Below are 17524 nucleotides of genomic sequence, written 5' to 3'. Positions count from 1 at the left end.
TGTTTTTCTAAGCCTATTTACTGCCAGATATCTATTATTATTTCTTTTTGTTGAACATGAATCTTTTCTAAATAAAATTATCAATATCATATAGAGTACTTGATTAGATATATAATTTTGTTTTAAATTAAATTTACCATTTATAATTTTAGAAATTTTGTATGCTTCTAAAGTTACATCATACCTGTTATATTTATCCTTGTTCTCAATGGACCACATTTTTCAGGGTTCTATATTATTGTAAATTTAAATTTAAAGTTAATATGTAAGTTTGGCAGAAGAATAATGCAGGTTTTCTGCTAAGATGTTAGGAAGAATTTTGAATTTGTTTTATACATTGCTAGTTATAGTCACTGTAACATAATGGGATATTCTTTGTAAGACCAGCTTTCTGATAATTGGCTGATTTGGGGGAGTAGAAAAAATTTTGTGAAGAGAAGCCCAGAAGGAAGACAGCCATCCCTGCATCTTGACCTTCCTCTTTGGCAACTCGGTAATAGTTGCTTCTTCCCAAATACTGTCTGGATCTAATAGGCGTTTATTTCTGAGTTTATGTTTGGCCTATCATAGTTAGATAGGTCATATATAACAGGCCTTTTCTTTAAGGCTGCTGAGATGTGATTTTTTTTTTTTTTTTTTTTTTTTTGAGACGGAGTCTCACGCTGTTGCCCAGGCTGGAGTGCAGTGGCGCGATCTCGGCTCACTGCAAGCTCCGCCTCCTGGGTTCACGCCATTCTCCTGCCTCAGCCTCCTGAGTAGCTAGGACTACAGGCGCCCGCCACCGCGCCCGGCTAATTTTTTGTATTTTTAGTAGAGACGGGGTTTCACTGTGGTCTCGATCTCCTGACCTTGTGATCCGCCCGCCTCGGCCTCCCAAAGTGTTGGGATTACAGGCTTGAGCCACCGCGCCCGGCTGAGATATGATTTTTTAAAAACAAATTTTCTTTATATTATTAGTGTAAGCAATAAACAGTCATCTTTATCAAAGGATAATATTTATTCTGTCGTGCTTTATGTTTGGCTCTGTTTTCTGTTTTTAAGCACCTAACTTCTTTATTTTTAAATTTAATTAGGATGCAGATAGATTCTGATTATTTTTTAACAGTGTTGGAATTGAAATTTATTCTCCTGGATCTCTCCAACACTATTTCCATTAAAATTCAGTGTTAGCTGGGTGTAGTGGCCCATGTCTGTAATCCCAGCACTTTGGGAGGCTGAGGCCAGAAGATCACTTGAGGCCAGGACTTTGAAACCAGCCTCGGCAGCATAGCAATACCCCTATCTCAAAAAATATATAATAAAAATAAAATTTAATATCCCTACTCTCTGAACTTAAGCAGCTAGTATATATCATGAACAAAATCTATAAATTCTCTGGTCCCTTTTGAAATTAATTATTCTTCATATTTTTCTTCCAGAGACATATAGTTTATAACAATTATTCATAGACTTACATGGACAATACTAACCAAGTATAATAATTGCTTTATTAATGAAGCAAACTGAATATATCAGAATACTAAGGACTATTAAGCTGACTTCAATTATTATAAAATTGTGACTACATATCTTATGATAAAATAAATATGAAATTGACCAGCTTAACCATTTTTAAGTAGACAGTTCTGTGGTATTAAATCCATTCATAATGTGCCACTCTTACCACCATCCATCTCTATAACTCTTCATCTTATAAAACTGAGACTCTGTACCCATTAAACAATTACTACTCATTCTTCCCTCTCCCCTGCCTCTGGCATCCACTATTCTGTTTGCTTTCTTTCCTCTATGATTGACTACTCTAGGTACCTCTCGTATAAAGAGAATCATAGAGTATTTGTCTTTTGGAACTGGCTTATTTCACTTAGCATAATATCCTCAGGGTTCATCCAGGTTGTCACATATATCAGAACATCCTTGCTTTTTGAGGCTGAATGATGTTCTATGGTACATATATACCACATTTTGCTTATCCATTCACGCACTGCTGAACACTTGGGTTGCTTCCACATTGTAGCTATTGTGAATAATGCTGCTGTGAAGATGAGTGTACAAGGAGCTCTTTGAGACCCTGTTTTCAGTTCCTTTGGGTATATACCCAGAAGTGGAATTGTTGGACCATATGGTAATTTTATTTTTAATCTTTTGAGGAACTGCCACACTATTTTCCACAGCAGCCAACCAGTTTACATTCCCACCAATAGTGTACAGATGTTCTAGTTTCTCCACATTCTTCTTAACACTTATGATCTGTTATTTTGGTAGTGGCATCCTAATGGGTGTGAGGTAGTATCTCATTATAGTTTTGATTTGAATTTCTCCAGTGATTATTGATGTTCAGCATCTTTGCATATGCCTGTTGGCTATTTGGAGATCTTTAGAGAAATTGTATTCAAGTCCTTTCTCATTTTTGAATTGGGTTGTCGATTTCTTTTTGTTCAAACTATATAGTTTGAATATTAATTCCTTATCAGATATATGATATGAAAGTGAAAAGCCATGTCTGTGGGTTATGTTTTTACTCTGTTGACTTTGTCTTTTCAAGCACAAAATTTTTTAAATTTTCATGAAGTCTAGTTGTCTATTGTTTTTTTTGTTGTTGTTGCCTGTTCCTTTGGTGTAATATCCAGGAAATTATTTCCCAATCTAGTGTTGTGAAGGGTTTACTGTATCTTTTCTTCTAAGGGTTTTTTTTTTTTTTTTTTTTTTAATAGTTTTAGGTCTTACATTTAGGTCTTTGATTCATTTTGAGTTAATTTTTGTATATGCTGTTAAAGAAGTATCCAGATTCATTCTTTTACATGTGGATATCCAGTTTTCCCAGCAATGTTTATTGACAAGATTATCCTTTCTCTATTGAATCATCTTGGCCCCTTTGTCAAAAATCATGTGACCGTATATGTGAAGGAAGGTTTCTCAGCTGTCTATTCTATCCCATTGGACTGTATGACGGTCTTTGTGCCACACCAAATATTGTTTTGATTACTGTAGATTTGTAGTAAGTTTTGAAGTCAGGAACTATGAGTACTTTGTTCTTCTTTTTCAAGCTTGTTTGGCTCTTTGAGGTCCCTACAGATTTTCTATGAATTTTAGGATAGGTTTTTCTGTTCTGTAAAAAACATCTTTGGAATTTTGATAGGGATTACAACGAATCTGTAGATTGCTTTGGGTAGTATGAACATCTTAAAAACATTAGCCTTCTAATCCATGAACATAAGATGTGTTTCTATTTATGTCATCTTTAATTTCTTTCAGCAGTGTTTTATAGTTCTCATTTCACCTCCTTGGTTAATTGCTAAGTGTATTCTTTTTGATGCTGTGGAATTGTTTCTGTAATTTCCTTTTCATATTGTTCATTGTTAGTGCCTAGAAATACAACTGATTTTTGTGTGTTGACTCTGTATCTTCCTACTTTGCTGAATTCATTTTCTCTATTGGTTTTTTTGAGTGGAATCCTTAGAGTTTTCTATGTATGAGATTGTATTATCTGTGAACATAGATAATTTTACTTCTTCCTTTCTACTCTGGATGACCTTTATTTCTTTTCCTGTCCAATTGCTCTGGCTAGAACTTCTAGTGCTGTTTAGGAGTGGTCAAAGTGGGCATCCTTGTCTTCTTCCTGATATTAGAAAGGAAAAACTTTCAGTCTCTCACCATTATGATGTTCACTGTGTGTTTTTCATGTGTGGTTTTTATGTTGAGATCATTTCCTTCTATTCCTAGTTTGTCAAGTGTTTTTATTATGAAAGGGCATTGAATTTTGTCAAATGCTTTTTCTACATCAATTGAGATGAGCGTGTATTTCTTTTCTTTCATTCTGTTAATGTGTTATATTACATGGATTGATTTTCGTTTGTTGCATTCTGGGAGTAAATCCCACTTGGTTATGGTGTATAATTATTTTAATATCCTGCTGAATTTATTTTGTTAGTATTTTGTTGAGGATTTTTACATCATTATTCATACGGGATATTGGTCTGTAGGGTTTTTTTTCTGCCGCCTCCTCCGCCCCCTTCTCTCCCGCTCTCCCTCCTCCCTTTCTTCTCTTTCTCCTTCTCCTTCTTCTTTCTTCTCCTTCTCCTCCTTCTTTTCCTCCTTCTTCTCCTCTTCCTGCTCCTTCTTCTTCTACTCCTTCTCCTTCTTTTCCTTCTTTCTTCTTCTTTTTCTTCATCTTTTGCCTGACATTGGTAATCCTGGCCTCAAAGAATGAATTAGTGTTCTCTCCTCTTCAATTTTTTGGAAAATTTTGAGAAGAATTGGTGTCATAAATACTATCTTAAAATTAGTGTCAATCTGGCATATTATGTATCATAGTTTTTACTGTGTAGTAAGTGATCTTCCAAATAGTTTGTAATGCTTGCTTTTAAAAGTGACACATTTCACAGGTGTCTAGCTACGTCTTTTAAACTGCTGCCAGGTATGTTCTTCCTTTTGTACCTTACGAAATCTGTATAACCTGGGGTTCAACAAGGCTGTCAAAAGTTTTAAGGACTGATTCGATGAACCACATTAAAGCTATGCCTTCTACAAAATATGTGGCTAAGAAGTTAGTTTCCCTGACCCCAAGTCAGTTTCTGGGAGTGTCTTTGTCAACGAATACCCCATATGGTTCACAATTGATATGAAAGGGACGAAGGAGAAAAAGAACAGGTAATTGGACTCTGTAAAAGGAGAGAATGGGAGGTGATGGCATGTAAAGAAGAGAGGGGGAAGGAGACGTGTGTGTGTGTGTGTATATATATGTGTGTGTATATATATGTATTTTATTTTTCCTTTCCAATGTGTGGATATTTTTATTTCCTTTTTGTTGTTGTTGTTATTTTATGTTCTGGAATACATGTGCAGAACATGCAGGTTGGTTACATAGGTATGCAAATGCCATGGTGGTTTGCTGCACCCATCAACCTGTCATCTACATTGGGTATTTCTCCTAATGCTCTCCCTCCCCTAGCCCCCACCCCCCGACAGGTCCCAGTGTGTGATGTTCCCCTCCCTGAGTCCATGTGTTCTCATTGTTCAACTCCCACTTATGAGTGAGAACGTGCAGTGTTTGGTTTCCTGTTCCTGGATTAGTTTGCTGAGAATGATGGTTTCCAGCTTCATTCATGTCCCTGCAAAGGACATGAACTCCTCCTTTTTTTATGGCTGCATAGTATTCCATGGTGCATATGTGCCATATTTTCTTTATCCAGCCTATCATTGATGAGCATTTGGGTTGGTTTCAAGTCTTTGCTATTGTGAATAGTGCTGCAATAAACATACATGTGCATGTGTCTTTATAGTGGAATGATTAATAATGCTCTGGGTATATACCTAGTAATGGGACTGCTGGGTGAAATGGTATTTCTAGTTCTAGATCCTTGAGAAATTGCCACACTGTCCTCCACAATGGTTGAACTAATTTACACTCCCACTAACAGTGTAAAAGCGTTCCTATTTCTCTACATTCTCTCCAGCACCTGTTGTTTCCTGACTTTTTAATGATTGCCATTCCAACTGATGTGAGATGGTATCATTGTGGTTTTGATTTGCATTTCTCTAATGACCAGTGATAATGAGCTTTTTTTCATGTTTGTTGGCTGCATAAATGTCATCTTTTGAGAAATGTCTGTTCATATCCTTCACCCACTTTTTGATGGGGTGGTTTGTTTTCTTGTAAATTTGTTTAAGTTCTGCCGCATAAATAAACATCTTCTTTTGAGAAGTGTCTGTTTATATCCTTTGCCCACTTTATGATGGGGTTGTTTGCTTTTCTGTAAATTTGTTTAAGTTCTTTGTAGATTCTGGATATTAGCCATTTGTCAGATGGATAGATTGCAAAAATTTTCTCTCATTCTGTAGGTTGCCCGTTCACTCTTATGATAGTTTCTTTTGCTGTGCAGAAGCTCTTTGGTTTACTTAGATCTCATTTGCCGTTGCTTTTGGTGTTTTAGTCATGAAGTCTTTGCCCATGCCTGTGTCCTGAATGATATTGCCTAGGTTTTCTTCCAGGGTTTTTCTAGTTTTAGGTCTTATGTTTAAATCTTTAATCCATCTTGAGTTAATGTTTATATAAGGTGTAAGGAAGGGGTCCAGTTTCAGTTTTCTGCATATGGCTAGCCAGTTTTCCCAACACCATATTAAATAGGGAATGGGAAAATATTACATGAAGCTGGCAAGCTTAGGCTTTCTTGCTGAAGGCTACCAACACCTGCCTTTACTTATCTGCTGGACAGCAACATTGTTTGATTGTTTTTAGCTAACCAACCCATCTTGGTCGCTTAATCCTAAAGCTTCTGGTGCTTCACTAACTGCAAAAAAAAACTTTGAAAACATTGTTTTTAAAATAGTGACTTTGATGATAGTTGAATCTGTGTGTATTTTCTGTAGAAATATACCAATTATGCCTATTGGGAGCTTAATCAGAGTCTTGTTTTTAATTATTCTGCTATTTATACCCTTTCTTTAAAATGAGCAATCGTGATCTAAAGAGGTGATTTCATTGCTTACTCATTTAACAATTTCAAAAATGTGGAAAATGAGTTATAGAAAAGAGTTTTAAGGAAAAATTATGAATATCTCCGTTGTCTTTTTTTCCCCCCCTAGGATCTGTGGTTGTGGTTCCGGAGAATCTGGTTGTGCTGTGTGTGGATGTTGCAAGGCCTGTGCAAGAGAGTTAGATGGTCAAGAGGCAAGACAAAGAGGAATTCTTGATGCAGTGAAAGAAATGATACCTTTAGATCTTCTTTTAGGTAATTTTGATTGATTATACTATGCTACACTGAGTTGTCTTCAACTCATTAAGTCTGAGAGTTTAAACAATTTCTTTTAGGTATATGTTAAAAAATTAAGATAATAATTAATGTATGCAATACTGCTCTTATGGTAACTGACAATATGACATTGTTTAAGGGATGAGATTCTTTTTTTTTTTTTTTTGAGATGGAGTCTTGCTCTGTTGCCAAGTCTGGAGTACAGTGGCTCAATCTCAGCTCACTGCAACCTCTGCCTTCTAGGTTCAAGTGATTGTCCTGCCTCAGCCTCCCAAGTAGCTGGGAATACAGGTGCCCACTACCATGCCTAATTTTTGTATTTTTAGTAAAGACAGGGTTTCACCATATTGGCCAGGCTGGTCTTGAACTCCTGACCTCAGGTGATCTGCCCGCCTCTGCCTCCCAAAGTGCTGGGATTACAGGTGTGGGCCACCATGCCTATCCAGAATGAGATTCTTTTTCCCTTTTTGGCTAAGAATTCTTAAAGTAAAAATATTGTGTGTTTTAGACAATGTTTTTGCTATCTTTTCTTTCTTGAATTTTAAGTAGTTCTGTTATAGTTATTATATAACATGTATGTTGTTATTATTTTTTTTGGCCAATCCTCTAGCTGTCCCAGTGCCCGGGGTTAACATTGAAGAGCACCTTCAGTTACGACAAGAAGAAAAACGGCAACGTGTAATCAGAAGGCACAGATTAGAGGAAGGAAGAGGTAAGATGTAGCTACAGAGAAAAAGTACATGAAAATCCACTTTCCTACCCTATCCTGAAACCACTGAAAAGTTCACACAATAAACTAATTTTGGGTAAGAAATCATCAAAATTAAAATTAGTAATATTCTGATAACTCATGAATATAATGTGAAAATATTCAAGGTATTCATAATTGTTCTAATAACATATGTTGAAGGTATTTATAATTGTGCTAGTAGCATACGTTTAATTCAGCAGAGTATTTATGGTGTAAGTCACCATATTAAGATTTGTGCCGTCTGCCAAGTATCAGTAACTATTAGAAATGGCTACTTTTTAAAAATAGATATTCTCACAACTTGTCCTTCACCCAGACTTTGGACTCATCTATTTGACCGTGGAACAAAATTCAGTTTAGTCTTTTCACTTCTGTTTTCTTTCTTTTTTTTTTTTTTGAGATGGAGTCTCGCTCTGTCGCCCAGGCTGGAGTGCAGTGGCCGGATCTCAGCTCACTGCAAGCTTTGTCTCCCAGGTTTACGCCATTCTCCTGCCTCAGCCTCCCGAGTAGCTGGGACTACAGGCGCCCGCCACCTCGCCTGGCTAATTTTTTTGTATTTTTTAGTAGAGATGGGGTTTCACCGTGTTAGCCAGGATGGTCTCGATCTCCTGACCTCATGATTCGCCCGTCTCGGCCTCCCCTGTTTTCTTATTCTTTTATGCTCCTTATCATTTGGGCATAGTCCTACTATGCTTCCCTCCAGATCAGTGCAATGCTTTCGTGTGTCTTTTTTTGGAAAAAGCTCGTTCTAGTTATATACAGGAAGGGTAAGATGGCAGGTCTGCAGGTTTTATTTACAAAGATAGGTCTATTGTTTATCTTTTCCTCATTGTTTATGATAATTTCTTAGCTTAAAAATACATTTAACTGGCCAGGCATGGTGGTTCACGCCTGTAATCCCAGTGCTTTGGGAGGCTGAGTTGGGCGGATCACGAGATCAAGAGATGGAGACCATCCTGGCCAACATGGTGAAACCCCATCTCTACTAAAAGTACAAAAAAATTAGCTGGGCATGGTGGTATGCACCTGTAGTCCCAGCTACTCAGGAAGCTGAGGCAGGAGAATCACTTGAACCCGGGAGGTGGAGGTTGCAGTGAGCTGTGATCACACCACTGCACTCCAGCTTGGTGACAGAGTGAGACTCCATCTCAAAAGAAAACAAACAAAAAAATTTTTAACTGTGGTTATAATTGGTATTTGAATACGCAGAGATAAGTATATGTATTACTAAAGATTTCCTTGCTCAGTAAATTTTTTTTTTTGTACGATTAAGACAAATTGTTATGGAGGTCTATGATTTTATTCTTCCACTAGGCAAAATTTTGATTAGAAATGTTTACTGATACTGCATATTTTAAATGCTTATTAGATACGGCATGATATTTGATGTGTGAAATAAACCTTTTACCCATTTAACCATCATTATACATTTTTTTCTAGCCATTGTTTTTGTTAATATATGGAATAAGTAGTAAAATGTATGACACACATGGTGAATTCTAGTTTTATTAAACTTAGATTGTAAAACATACTTGGCATATGAAGAGTGTTCTTCATAGCATCTGATAAGTGAAGTTGATTGAAAAGGTGAAAATTTACTATTGTTTGGCTTTGCTTGCATAATGTTCTTTAAAGGATATTTTAATGAGATTAATATAGATACTGTCAGTATTTACATTATATAAGTATGTGGGAAAATTGCATGTTAAATGTTTCCTACAAAACAGGATAGATTTAAGTTTCTGACATGTGGTAATTAATACTTTTTTATGTTGATATAATTTTTTAAGATTAGTTATCATTATATCTATTCACTACCTGTTTTTTCTTTCTTTAGAAATATTAGGTTGAGCGACATGAATGGACCTACAAAATGCAGCTGTCTCTTACGTTTAAACTACAGTATAGCAAATCCTTGCACTTAATTATTCACAGTTAATTACTTGCCAAATGCTGTTTATCTTGTTACTCTTTTTCTCTTCCCTCCTAAAAAAGCTATTCTTCGCTAGGTATAGTGTTTTTGTGCATATAGGAAATAAAGGAACATTGAATTGTGCATTGGTAACTTGACATAACTTGGTGATTGTGGAATATTTTTTTGCCATTTATTTTTAAATTTGACATAAACCTGTGAAACATAATTGTAAACACTAACCCTTTAAAGTTAAAAAAAATCTTCAACTAGTTAAATATTTAAAGAAATTATGTTGTTGTATCAGAATTTCCAAAGATAGATTGAGGTGCTAGGCACTTAGTGTATATTTTGTGACAAATAGGTTTCATCTGCAGTCCTAAATATGTAGAACATCTGTAGAAACACTTTATTCAGATTATTGGTGCACATAAATTTTGTCTTGTCCTTATTTTTTGGTAGAACTCTTTCTTATACAGATCACCCTCCTTCATGTTTGTTAAAACAATATGTAGTGAATATCTTTTCTTGATGAGTGGAATCTTCAGTGTGAACCTCAATTATGGCAGTCCTTGCTTTCCATGGTACTGAGATTAACAGAAATTTGTGCACATTGGAACCATGTCCTCCCCTTTCACAGTCAACACAGTTACCTAGAATCATGCAAAAGGAGGACAGAGTTCCCATGTGCCTGTGTTTCAGTTAACACAGCACTATGCAAAGTGATGCCTGCTTGTATGTTTTGTTTGTTTGTTTATTTATTTATTTATTTTGACATGGAGTCTTGCTATGTTGCCCAGCCTAGAGTACAGCAGCACAGTCTTGGCTCACTGCAACCTCCCCTTCCCAGGTTCAAGCAATTCTCCTACCTCAGCCTTCTGAGTAGCTGGGACTACAGGTGCCCTCCACCATGCTCAGCTAATTTTTGTATTTTTAGTAGAGGCGAGGTTTCACCATGTTGACCAGGCTGGTTTCGAACTCCTGACCTCAAATGATCCACCTACCTCAGCTTCCCAAAGTGCTGGGATTATAGGTGTGAACCACTGCGCCCAGCCTATTTTATTTTAAACAAATATTTTTGCATTTGGACAAGAATTCTAACTGTGTATTCATTTTTTAAAAAATCAAACTTCAGAGTCATTCAGTGACTTTGAAAATCCTTATACTGTATTAAGTAATTAAAAAACTATTGTGATATGACACTTTTATGATTTTATATTATTCTTAGGACTCCATTAAGCAATTTTATTTAAAAACACATTTTTATAAGAAAACAAAATTAGATGAATATGATATACCCACACTCCCATAGGGATAAAACAAGAAAGATAAATACCAAAATATTAACAATGCTTTTTCCTGACAGATGAGTTTATAGATGATTTTTTATTTTCTTCTTTACAATTTGTTTCCTAAATATTCTCCAAAAAGCATATTAGTGTGTAAATAGAGTAAAAGTTACGTTTTAGAACTAAAGCCATTTAAAAAAAAAATACTGATTAGGTTTAAGGCATCTATAGTTTGCTTACCTTTGCTTTTTAAGAAAGATTTTTATTTTAATTGGATAGAGGAATCTCTTTCAGGTGCTGTGCTTTTCATTACTTTTGGGCCATGGTTCTCAAGTTGTTCTCAAAGGGACCAGCATCACTTGGGCACTTGTTACGAGTACTCAGGCCCCACTCCAGATCTCTACTGAAGCAAAAACTGGAGGAGTACAGCCAGTAAACTGTGCTTTAATAGTGTTCCAGGTGATTCTGATGGTCCCAAAGTGTGAGACTTAGTACGCTAAGTCAGTTGTTTGCACTTTGCGGTTTTATCCATTGACCTTCTGTATCAGAAACACCTGGCCCTAATGAATCAGAATTTATGGGTCAAGGGCCTTGGAAACAGATTTGAGTCACTTGCACAGTGTTCTAAGGCTCTTCTCTGGCACTGTGCTAGAAAAGATGGTATTGGCTTTGCTCCCATAAGGAATAGAAACGTCAAATAAAATTTTAGTTTTCCAATTGCCATACATACATGTCTTTTATTTCTTTGGCCTGTTGATACTTTTTAGAAACTAATAATTTAGTAGTATGTTAGTAATTATACTTGCTAGTAATTGGCTTTTACCTGTGTTAACATTTCAGAATTTAAGAATTAGATTATGTTAGATTATTTTACTTGACTTTTCTGTCTTATTTACCAAGTCTGATCTAAATTTTTCATAGTTGATCAGAACTTTGGGCTCTAGTTCTTTTTTTTTTTTGAGTCAGTGTCTCACTCTGTTGCCCAGACCGGGGTGCACTGGTACGATCTCGGCTTATTGCAACCTCTGCCTCCCAGTTTCAAGCAATTCTCCTGCCTCAGCCTCCCAAGTAGCTGGGATTATAGGCATGCACCACCACACCTGGCTAATTTTTGCATTTTTAGTAGAGAAGGGGTTTCACCATGTTGGCCAGGCTGGTATCAAACTCCTGACCTCAGGTGATCGGCCTGCCTTAGCCTCCCAAAGTGCTGGGAGTACAGGTGTGAACCCCTGAACTCAGCGTGGGCTCTAGTTCTTGTACTAAAGCCTTGCTCAGACAGCCTCAGGCCTGTTGACATAATTTAGTTACTGTTTTATCACACCAGGTCTCCTATAATGGAATGAGCTATTGAAACCCAAAAAAGCAATGTTATTACTGCTTTTTCATAAATTTTGAACTTTGTCTTTAATTTTAAATCTTTGTTATTAATATTCTAGTTAATTTTTTTCTTCAGTTTATCTTTTTAGGTATTAATAGTATTCATTTATAGATTTTAGTTCAATGGTTTGTGATAATTTTTTAGATTATATTGGGTTGGTTAATGTATTAATTTAACTGTGTAAGTGAAGTGCTTATTCAGTGAAATTCTTAAGTAGGGCTCTTGAAGTCATCAGAAGAACTAATGGATGATTATATTAATGATTTAATCTTTATATTCCTTATCAGCACTCTGTTTCATAAGGAAAATTAAACTCCAATAATGTTAGCTTTTTCTTCTTTCTTCTAAGTATCCAAGTTTCATAATTATGAGCTGTGGATGGGCTAAACCCATGTCCTGGCTTAACTGGGAGAGTCCCATTTTATAGGTGTCCAGGCATATTTCTTAATAGTGCCCTTTTTTACTCTCAGTAGAGTCTCATTTGGGTAGTACGTTATATGGTTAGCCTCACTATAGAGTATGGTGGTTGAGAGCATCTGTTCTGCAGTTATTAGACTTGGGATCAAATCCTGGCTTTTTAAGTTTTGCCACCTATATATGACCTTGGAATTTTAGTCACCCTGAACATCAGTTTTCTTACCTTCAAAATGGGGATAAATTTACCTACCTACCTAAGGATGTTCATGAGGATTAAGGGATACGGGTAAAAGTGCCTAGCATATAATAATCCCTAAATAAATGCTTCCTGGTGATTGTGGTGGTGGTGGGAGACTATTTAGTAGTCTATACTTTTCTTTGAGCTTGATTCTCTTTCAGCTCTGGCCTTGACTTAATTACTTTTCTTACAACATTGGCATGCTAATCACAAAACTTGGATTATTACTGGGAAAAATCCACAACAGCTTTTCTAGAATAAAACATTCAATTTTCATAGGAAAAAAATTAGTTACAAATTAGAAAAAAAATTATTTTTTAATTTTTGTTATTTTTTTATTATACTTTAAGTTCTAGGGTACATGTGTACAATGTGCAGGTTTGTTATGTATGTATACATGTGCCATGTTGGTGTGCTGCACCCATTAACTCGTCATTTACATTAGGTATATCTCCTAATGCTATCCCTCTCCCTCCCTCCACCCCACGACAGGCTCCGGTGTGTGATGTTCCCCTTCCCATGTCCAAGTGTACTCATTGTTCAGTTCCCACTTATGAGTGAGAACATGCAGTGTTTGGTTTTTTGTCCTTGCAATAGGTTGCTGAGAATGATGGTTTCCATCTTCATCCATGTCCCTACAAAGGACATGAACTCATCCTTTTTTATGGCTGCTGCGTAGTATTCCATGGTGTATATGTGCCACATTTTCTTAATCCAGTTCTCATTGATGGACATTTGGGTTGGTTCCAAGTCTTTGCTATTGTGAATAGTGCCGCAATAAGCATACGTGTGCATATGTCTTTATAGCAGCATGATTTTTAATCCTTTCGGTATATTCCCAGTAATGGGATGGCTAGGTCAAATGGTATTTTTAGTTCTAGATGCTTGAGAAACCACCACACTGTCTTCCACAATGGTTGAACTAGTTTACACTCCCACCAACAGTGGAAAAGTGTTCCTGTTTCTCCACATCCTCTCCAGCACCTGTTGTTTCCTGACTTTTTAGTGATCGCTATTCTACCCGGTATGAAATGGTATCTCATTGTGGTTTTGATTTGCATTTCTCTGGTGGCCAGTGATGATGAGCATTTTTTCATGTGTCTGTTGGCTGCATAAATGTCTTCTTTTGAGAAGTGTCTGTTCATATCCCTTGCCCACTTTTTGATGGGGTTATTTTTTTCTTGTAAATTTGTTTGAGTTCTTTGTAGATTCTGGATATTAGCCCTTTGTCAGATGAGTAGATTGTAAAAATTTTCTCCCATTCTGTAGGTTGCCTGTTCACTCTGATGGTAGTTTCTTTTGCTGTGCAGAAGCTCTTTAGTTTAATTAGATCCCATTTGTCTATTTTGGCTTTTGTTGCCATTGCTTTTGGTGTTTTAAACATGAAGTCTTTGCCCATGCCTATGTCCTGAATGGTATTGCCTAGGTTTTCTTCCAGGGTTTTCATCATTTTAGGTCTAACATTTAAGTCTTTAATCCATCTTGAATTAATTTTTGTGTAAGGTGTAAGGAAGGGATCCAGTTTCAGCTTTCTACGTATGCTAGCGAGTTTTCCTAGCACCATTTATTAAGTAGGGAATCCTTTCCCCATTTCTTGTTTTTGTCAGGTTTGTCAAAGATCAGTTGGTTGTAGATGTGTGGTATTATTTCTGAGGACTCTGTTCTGTTCCATTGGTCTATATATCTGTTTTTGTAGCGGTACCATGCTGTTTTGGTTACTGTAGCCTTGTAGTATAGTTGGAAGTCAGGTAGATGCCTCCAGCTTTGTTCTTTTGGCTTAGGATTGTCTTGGCAATGCAGGCTCTTTTTTGGTTCCATATGAACTTTAAAGTAGTTTTTTCCAATTCTGTGAAGAAAGTCATTGGTAGCTTGATGGGGATGGCATTGAACCTATAAATTACCTTGGGCGGTATGGCCATTTTCACGATGTTGATTCTTCCTATCCATGAGCATGGAATGTTCTTCCATTTGTTTGTGTCCTCTTTTATTTCACTGAGCAGTGGTTTGTAGTTCTCCTTGAAAAGGTCCTTCACATCCCTTGAGAGTTGGATTCCTAGGTATTTGATTCTCTTTGAAGCAATTGTGAATGGAAGTTCACTCATGATTTGGCTCTCTGTTTGTCTGTTATTGGTGAATAAGAATGCTTGTGATTTTTGCACATTGATTTTGTTTCCTGAGACTTTGCTGAAGTTGCTTATCAGCTTAAGGAGATTTTGGGCTGAGACGATGGGGTTTTCTAAATATACAATCATGTCATCTGCAAACAGGGACAATTTGACTTCCTCTTTTCCTAATTGAATACCCTTTATTTCTTTCTCCTGCCTGATTGCCCTAGCCAGAACTTCCAACACTGTGTTGAATAGGAGTGGTGAGAGTGGGCATCCCTGTCTTGTGCCAGTTTTCAAAGGTAATGATTCCAGTTTTTGCCCATTCAGTATGATATTGGCCGTGGGTTTGTCATAAATAGCTTTTATTATTTTGAGATACGTCCTATCAATGCCAAATTTATTGAGAGTTTTTAGCATGAAGGGCTGTTGAATTTTGTCAAAGGCCTTTTCTGCATCTATTGAGATAATCATGTGGTTTTTGTCTTTGGTTCTGTTTATATGCTGGATTACATTTATTGATTTGTGTATGTTGAACCAGCCTTGCATCCCAGGGATGAAGCCCACTTGATCATGGTGGATAAGCTTTTTGATGTGCTGCTGGATTCAGTTTGCCAGTATTGTATTGAGGATTTTTGCATTGATGTTCATCAGGGATATTGGTCTAAAATTCTCTTTTTTTGTTGTGTCTCTGCCAGGCTTTGGTATCAGGATGATGCTGGCCTCATGAAATGAGTTAGGGAGGATTTCCTCTTTTTCTGTTGGTTGGAATAGTTTCAGAAGGAATGGTACCAGCTCCTCCTTGTACCTCTGGTAGAATTCAGCTGTGAATCCATCTGGTCCTGGACGGTTTTTGGTTGGTAGGCTATTATTGCCTCAATTTCGGAGTCTGTTATTGGTCTATTCAGGGATTCAACTTCTTCCTGGTTTAGTCTTGGGAGGGTGTATGTGTCCAGGAATTTACCCATTTCTTCTAGATTTTCTGGTTTATTTGCGTAGAGATGTTTATGGTATTTTCTGATGGTAGCTTGTATTTCTGTGGGATCCGTGGTGATATCCCTTTATGTTTTTTTGTTGCTTCTGTTTGATTCTTCTCTCTTTTCTTCTTTATTAGTGTTGCTAGCGTTCTGTCAATTTTGTTGATCTTTTCAAAAAAACCAGCTCCTGGATTCATTGATTTTTTGAAGAGTTTTTTGTGTCTCTATCTCCTTCAGTTCTGCTCTGATCTTAGTTATTTCTTGCCTTCTGCTAGCTTTTGAATGTGTTTGCTCTTGCTTCTCTAGTTCTTTTAATTGTGATATTAGGATGTCAATTTTAGATCTTTCCTGCTTTCTCTTGTGGGCATTTAGTGCTATAAATTTCCGTCTACACACTGCTTTAAATGTGTCCCAGAGATTCTGGTATGTTGTATCTTTGTTCTCATTGGTTTCAAAGAACATCTTTATTTCTGCCTTCATTTCGTTATGTACCAAGTAGTCATTCAGGAGCAGGTGGTTTCGTTTCCATGTAGTTGAGCGGTTTTGAGTGAGTTTCTTAGTCCTGAGTTCTAGTTTGATTGCGCTGTGGTCTGAGAGACAGTTTGTTATAATTTCTGTTCTTGTACATTTGCTGAGGAGTGCTTTACTTCCAACTATGTGGTCAACTTTGGAATAAGTGCGATGTGGTGCTGAGAAGAATGTATATTCTGTTGATTTGGAGTGGAGAGTTCTGTAGATGTCTATTAGGTCTACTTGGTGCAGAGCTGAGTTCAATTCCTGGATATCCTTGTTAACTTTCTGTCTCACTGATCTGTTTAATGTTGACAGTGGGGTGTTAAAGTCTCCATTATTATAGTGTGAGAGTCTAAATCTCTTCATAGGTCTCGAAGGACTTGCTTTATGAATCTGGGTGCTCCTGTATTGGGTGCCTATATATTTAGGATAGTTAGCTCTTCTTGTTGAATTGATCCCTTTGCCATTATGTAGTGGCCTTCTTTGTCCTTTTGATCTTTGTTGGTTGAAAGTCTGTTTTATCAGAGCTTAGGATTGCAACCCCTGCCCTTTTTTGTTTTCCATTTGCTTGGTCCGTCCCTTTATTGTGAGCCTATGTGTGTCTCTGCACATGAGATGGGTCTCCTGAATACAGCACACTTATGAGTCTTCTTTATCCAATTTGCCAGTCTGTGTCTTTTAATTGGAGCATTTAGCCCATTTACATTTAAGGTTAATATTGTTATGTGTGAATTTGATCCTGTCATTATGATGTTAGTTGGTTATATAGCTCGTTGATGCAGTTTCTTCCTAGCATCGATGGTCTTTACAGTTTGGCATGTTTTTGCAGTGGCTGGTACCAGTTGTTTCTTTCCATGTTTAGTGCTTCCTTCAGGAGCTCTTATAGGGCAGGCCTGGTGTTGACAAAAATCTCTCAGCATTTGCTTGTCTGTAATGGATTTTATTTCTCCTTCACTTATGAAGCTTAGTTTGGCTAGATATAAAATTCTGGGTTGAAAATTCTTTTCTTTAAGAATTTTGAATATTAGCTCCCACTCTCTTCTGACTTGTAGAGTTTCTGCCGGGAGATCTGCTGTTAGTCTCATGGGCTTCCCTTTGTCAGTAACATGACCTTTCTCTTTGGCTACCCTTAACATTTTTTCCTTCATTTCCACTTTGGTGAATCTGACAATGATGTGTCTTGGAGTTGCTC

General features: G+C 36.8%; 1 protein-coding gene across 19 annotated transcripts in view; it reads left to right on the top strand.

Moving 5' to 3' along the window:
• Positions 1-17524, top strand: part of MYCBP2 (MYC binding protein 2) — a 1055480-nt gene that overhangs the window by 845806 nt on the left and 192150 nt on the right. For all 19 annotated transcript variants that reach the window (XM_050766397.1, XM_050766404.1, XM_050766398.1 and 16 more), the window contains 2 exons: positions 6586-6731; positions 7363-7464. In XM_050766397.1, coding sequence (XP_050622354.1) covers positions 6586-6731; positions 7363-7464 — 248 coding nt within the window. The remainder of the gene's footprint in view (positions 1-6585; positions 6732-7362; positions 7465-17524) is intronic.

The sequence above is a fragment of the Macaca thibetana genome, chromosome 17, assembly GCF_024542745.1.
Source record: "Macaca thibetana thibetana isolate TM-01 chromosome 17, ASM2454274v1, whole genome shotgun sequence".
NCBI lineage: Eukaryota > Metazoa > Chordata > Mammalia > Primates > Cercopithecidae > Macaca > Macaca thibetana.
The sequence above is the reverse complement of the archived record's forward strand: the minus strand, read 5'-3'. Positions and strand labels throughout refer to the sequence as shown.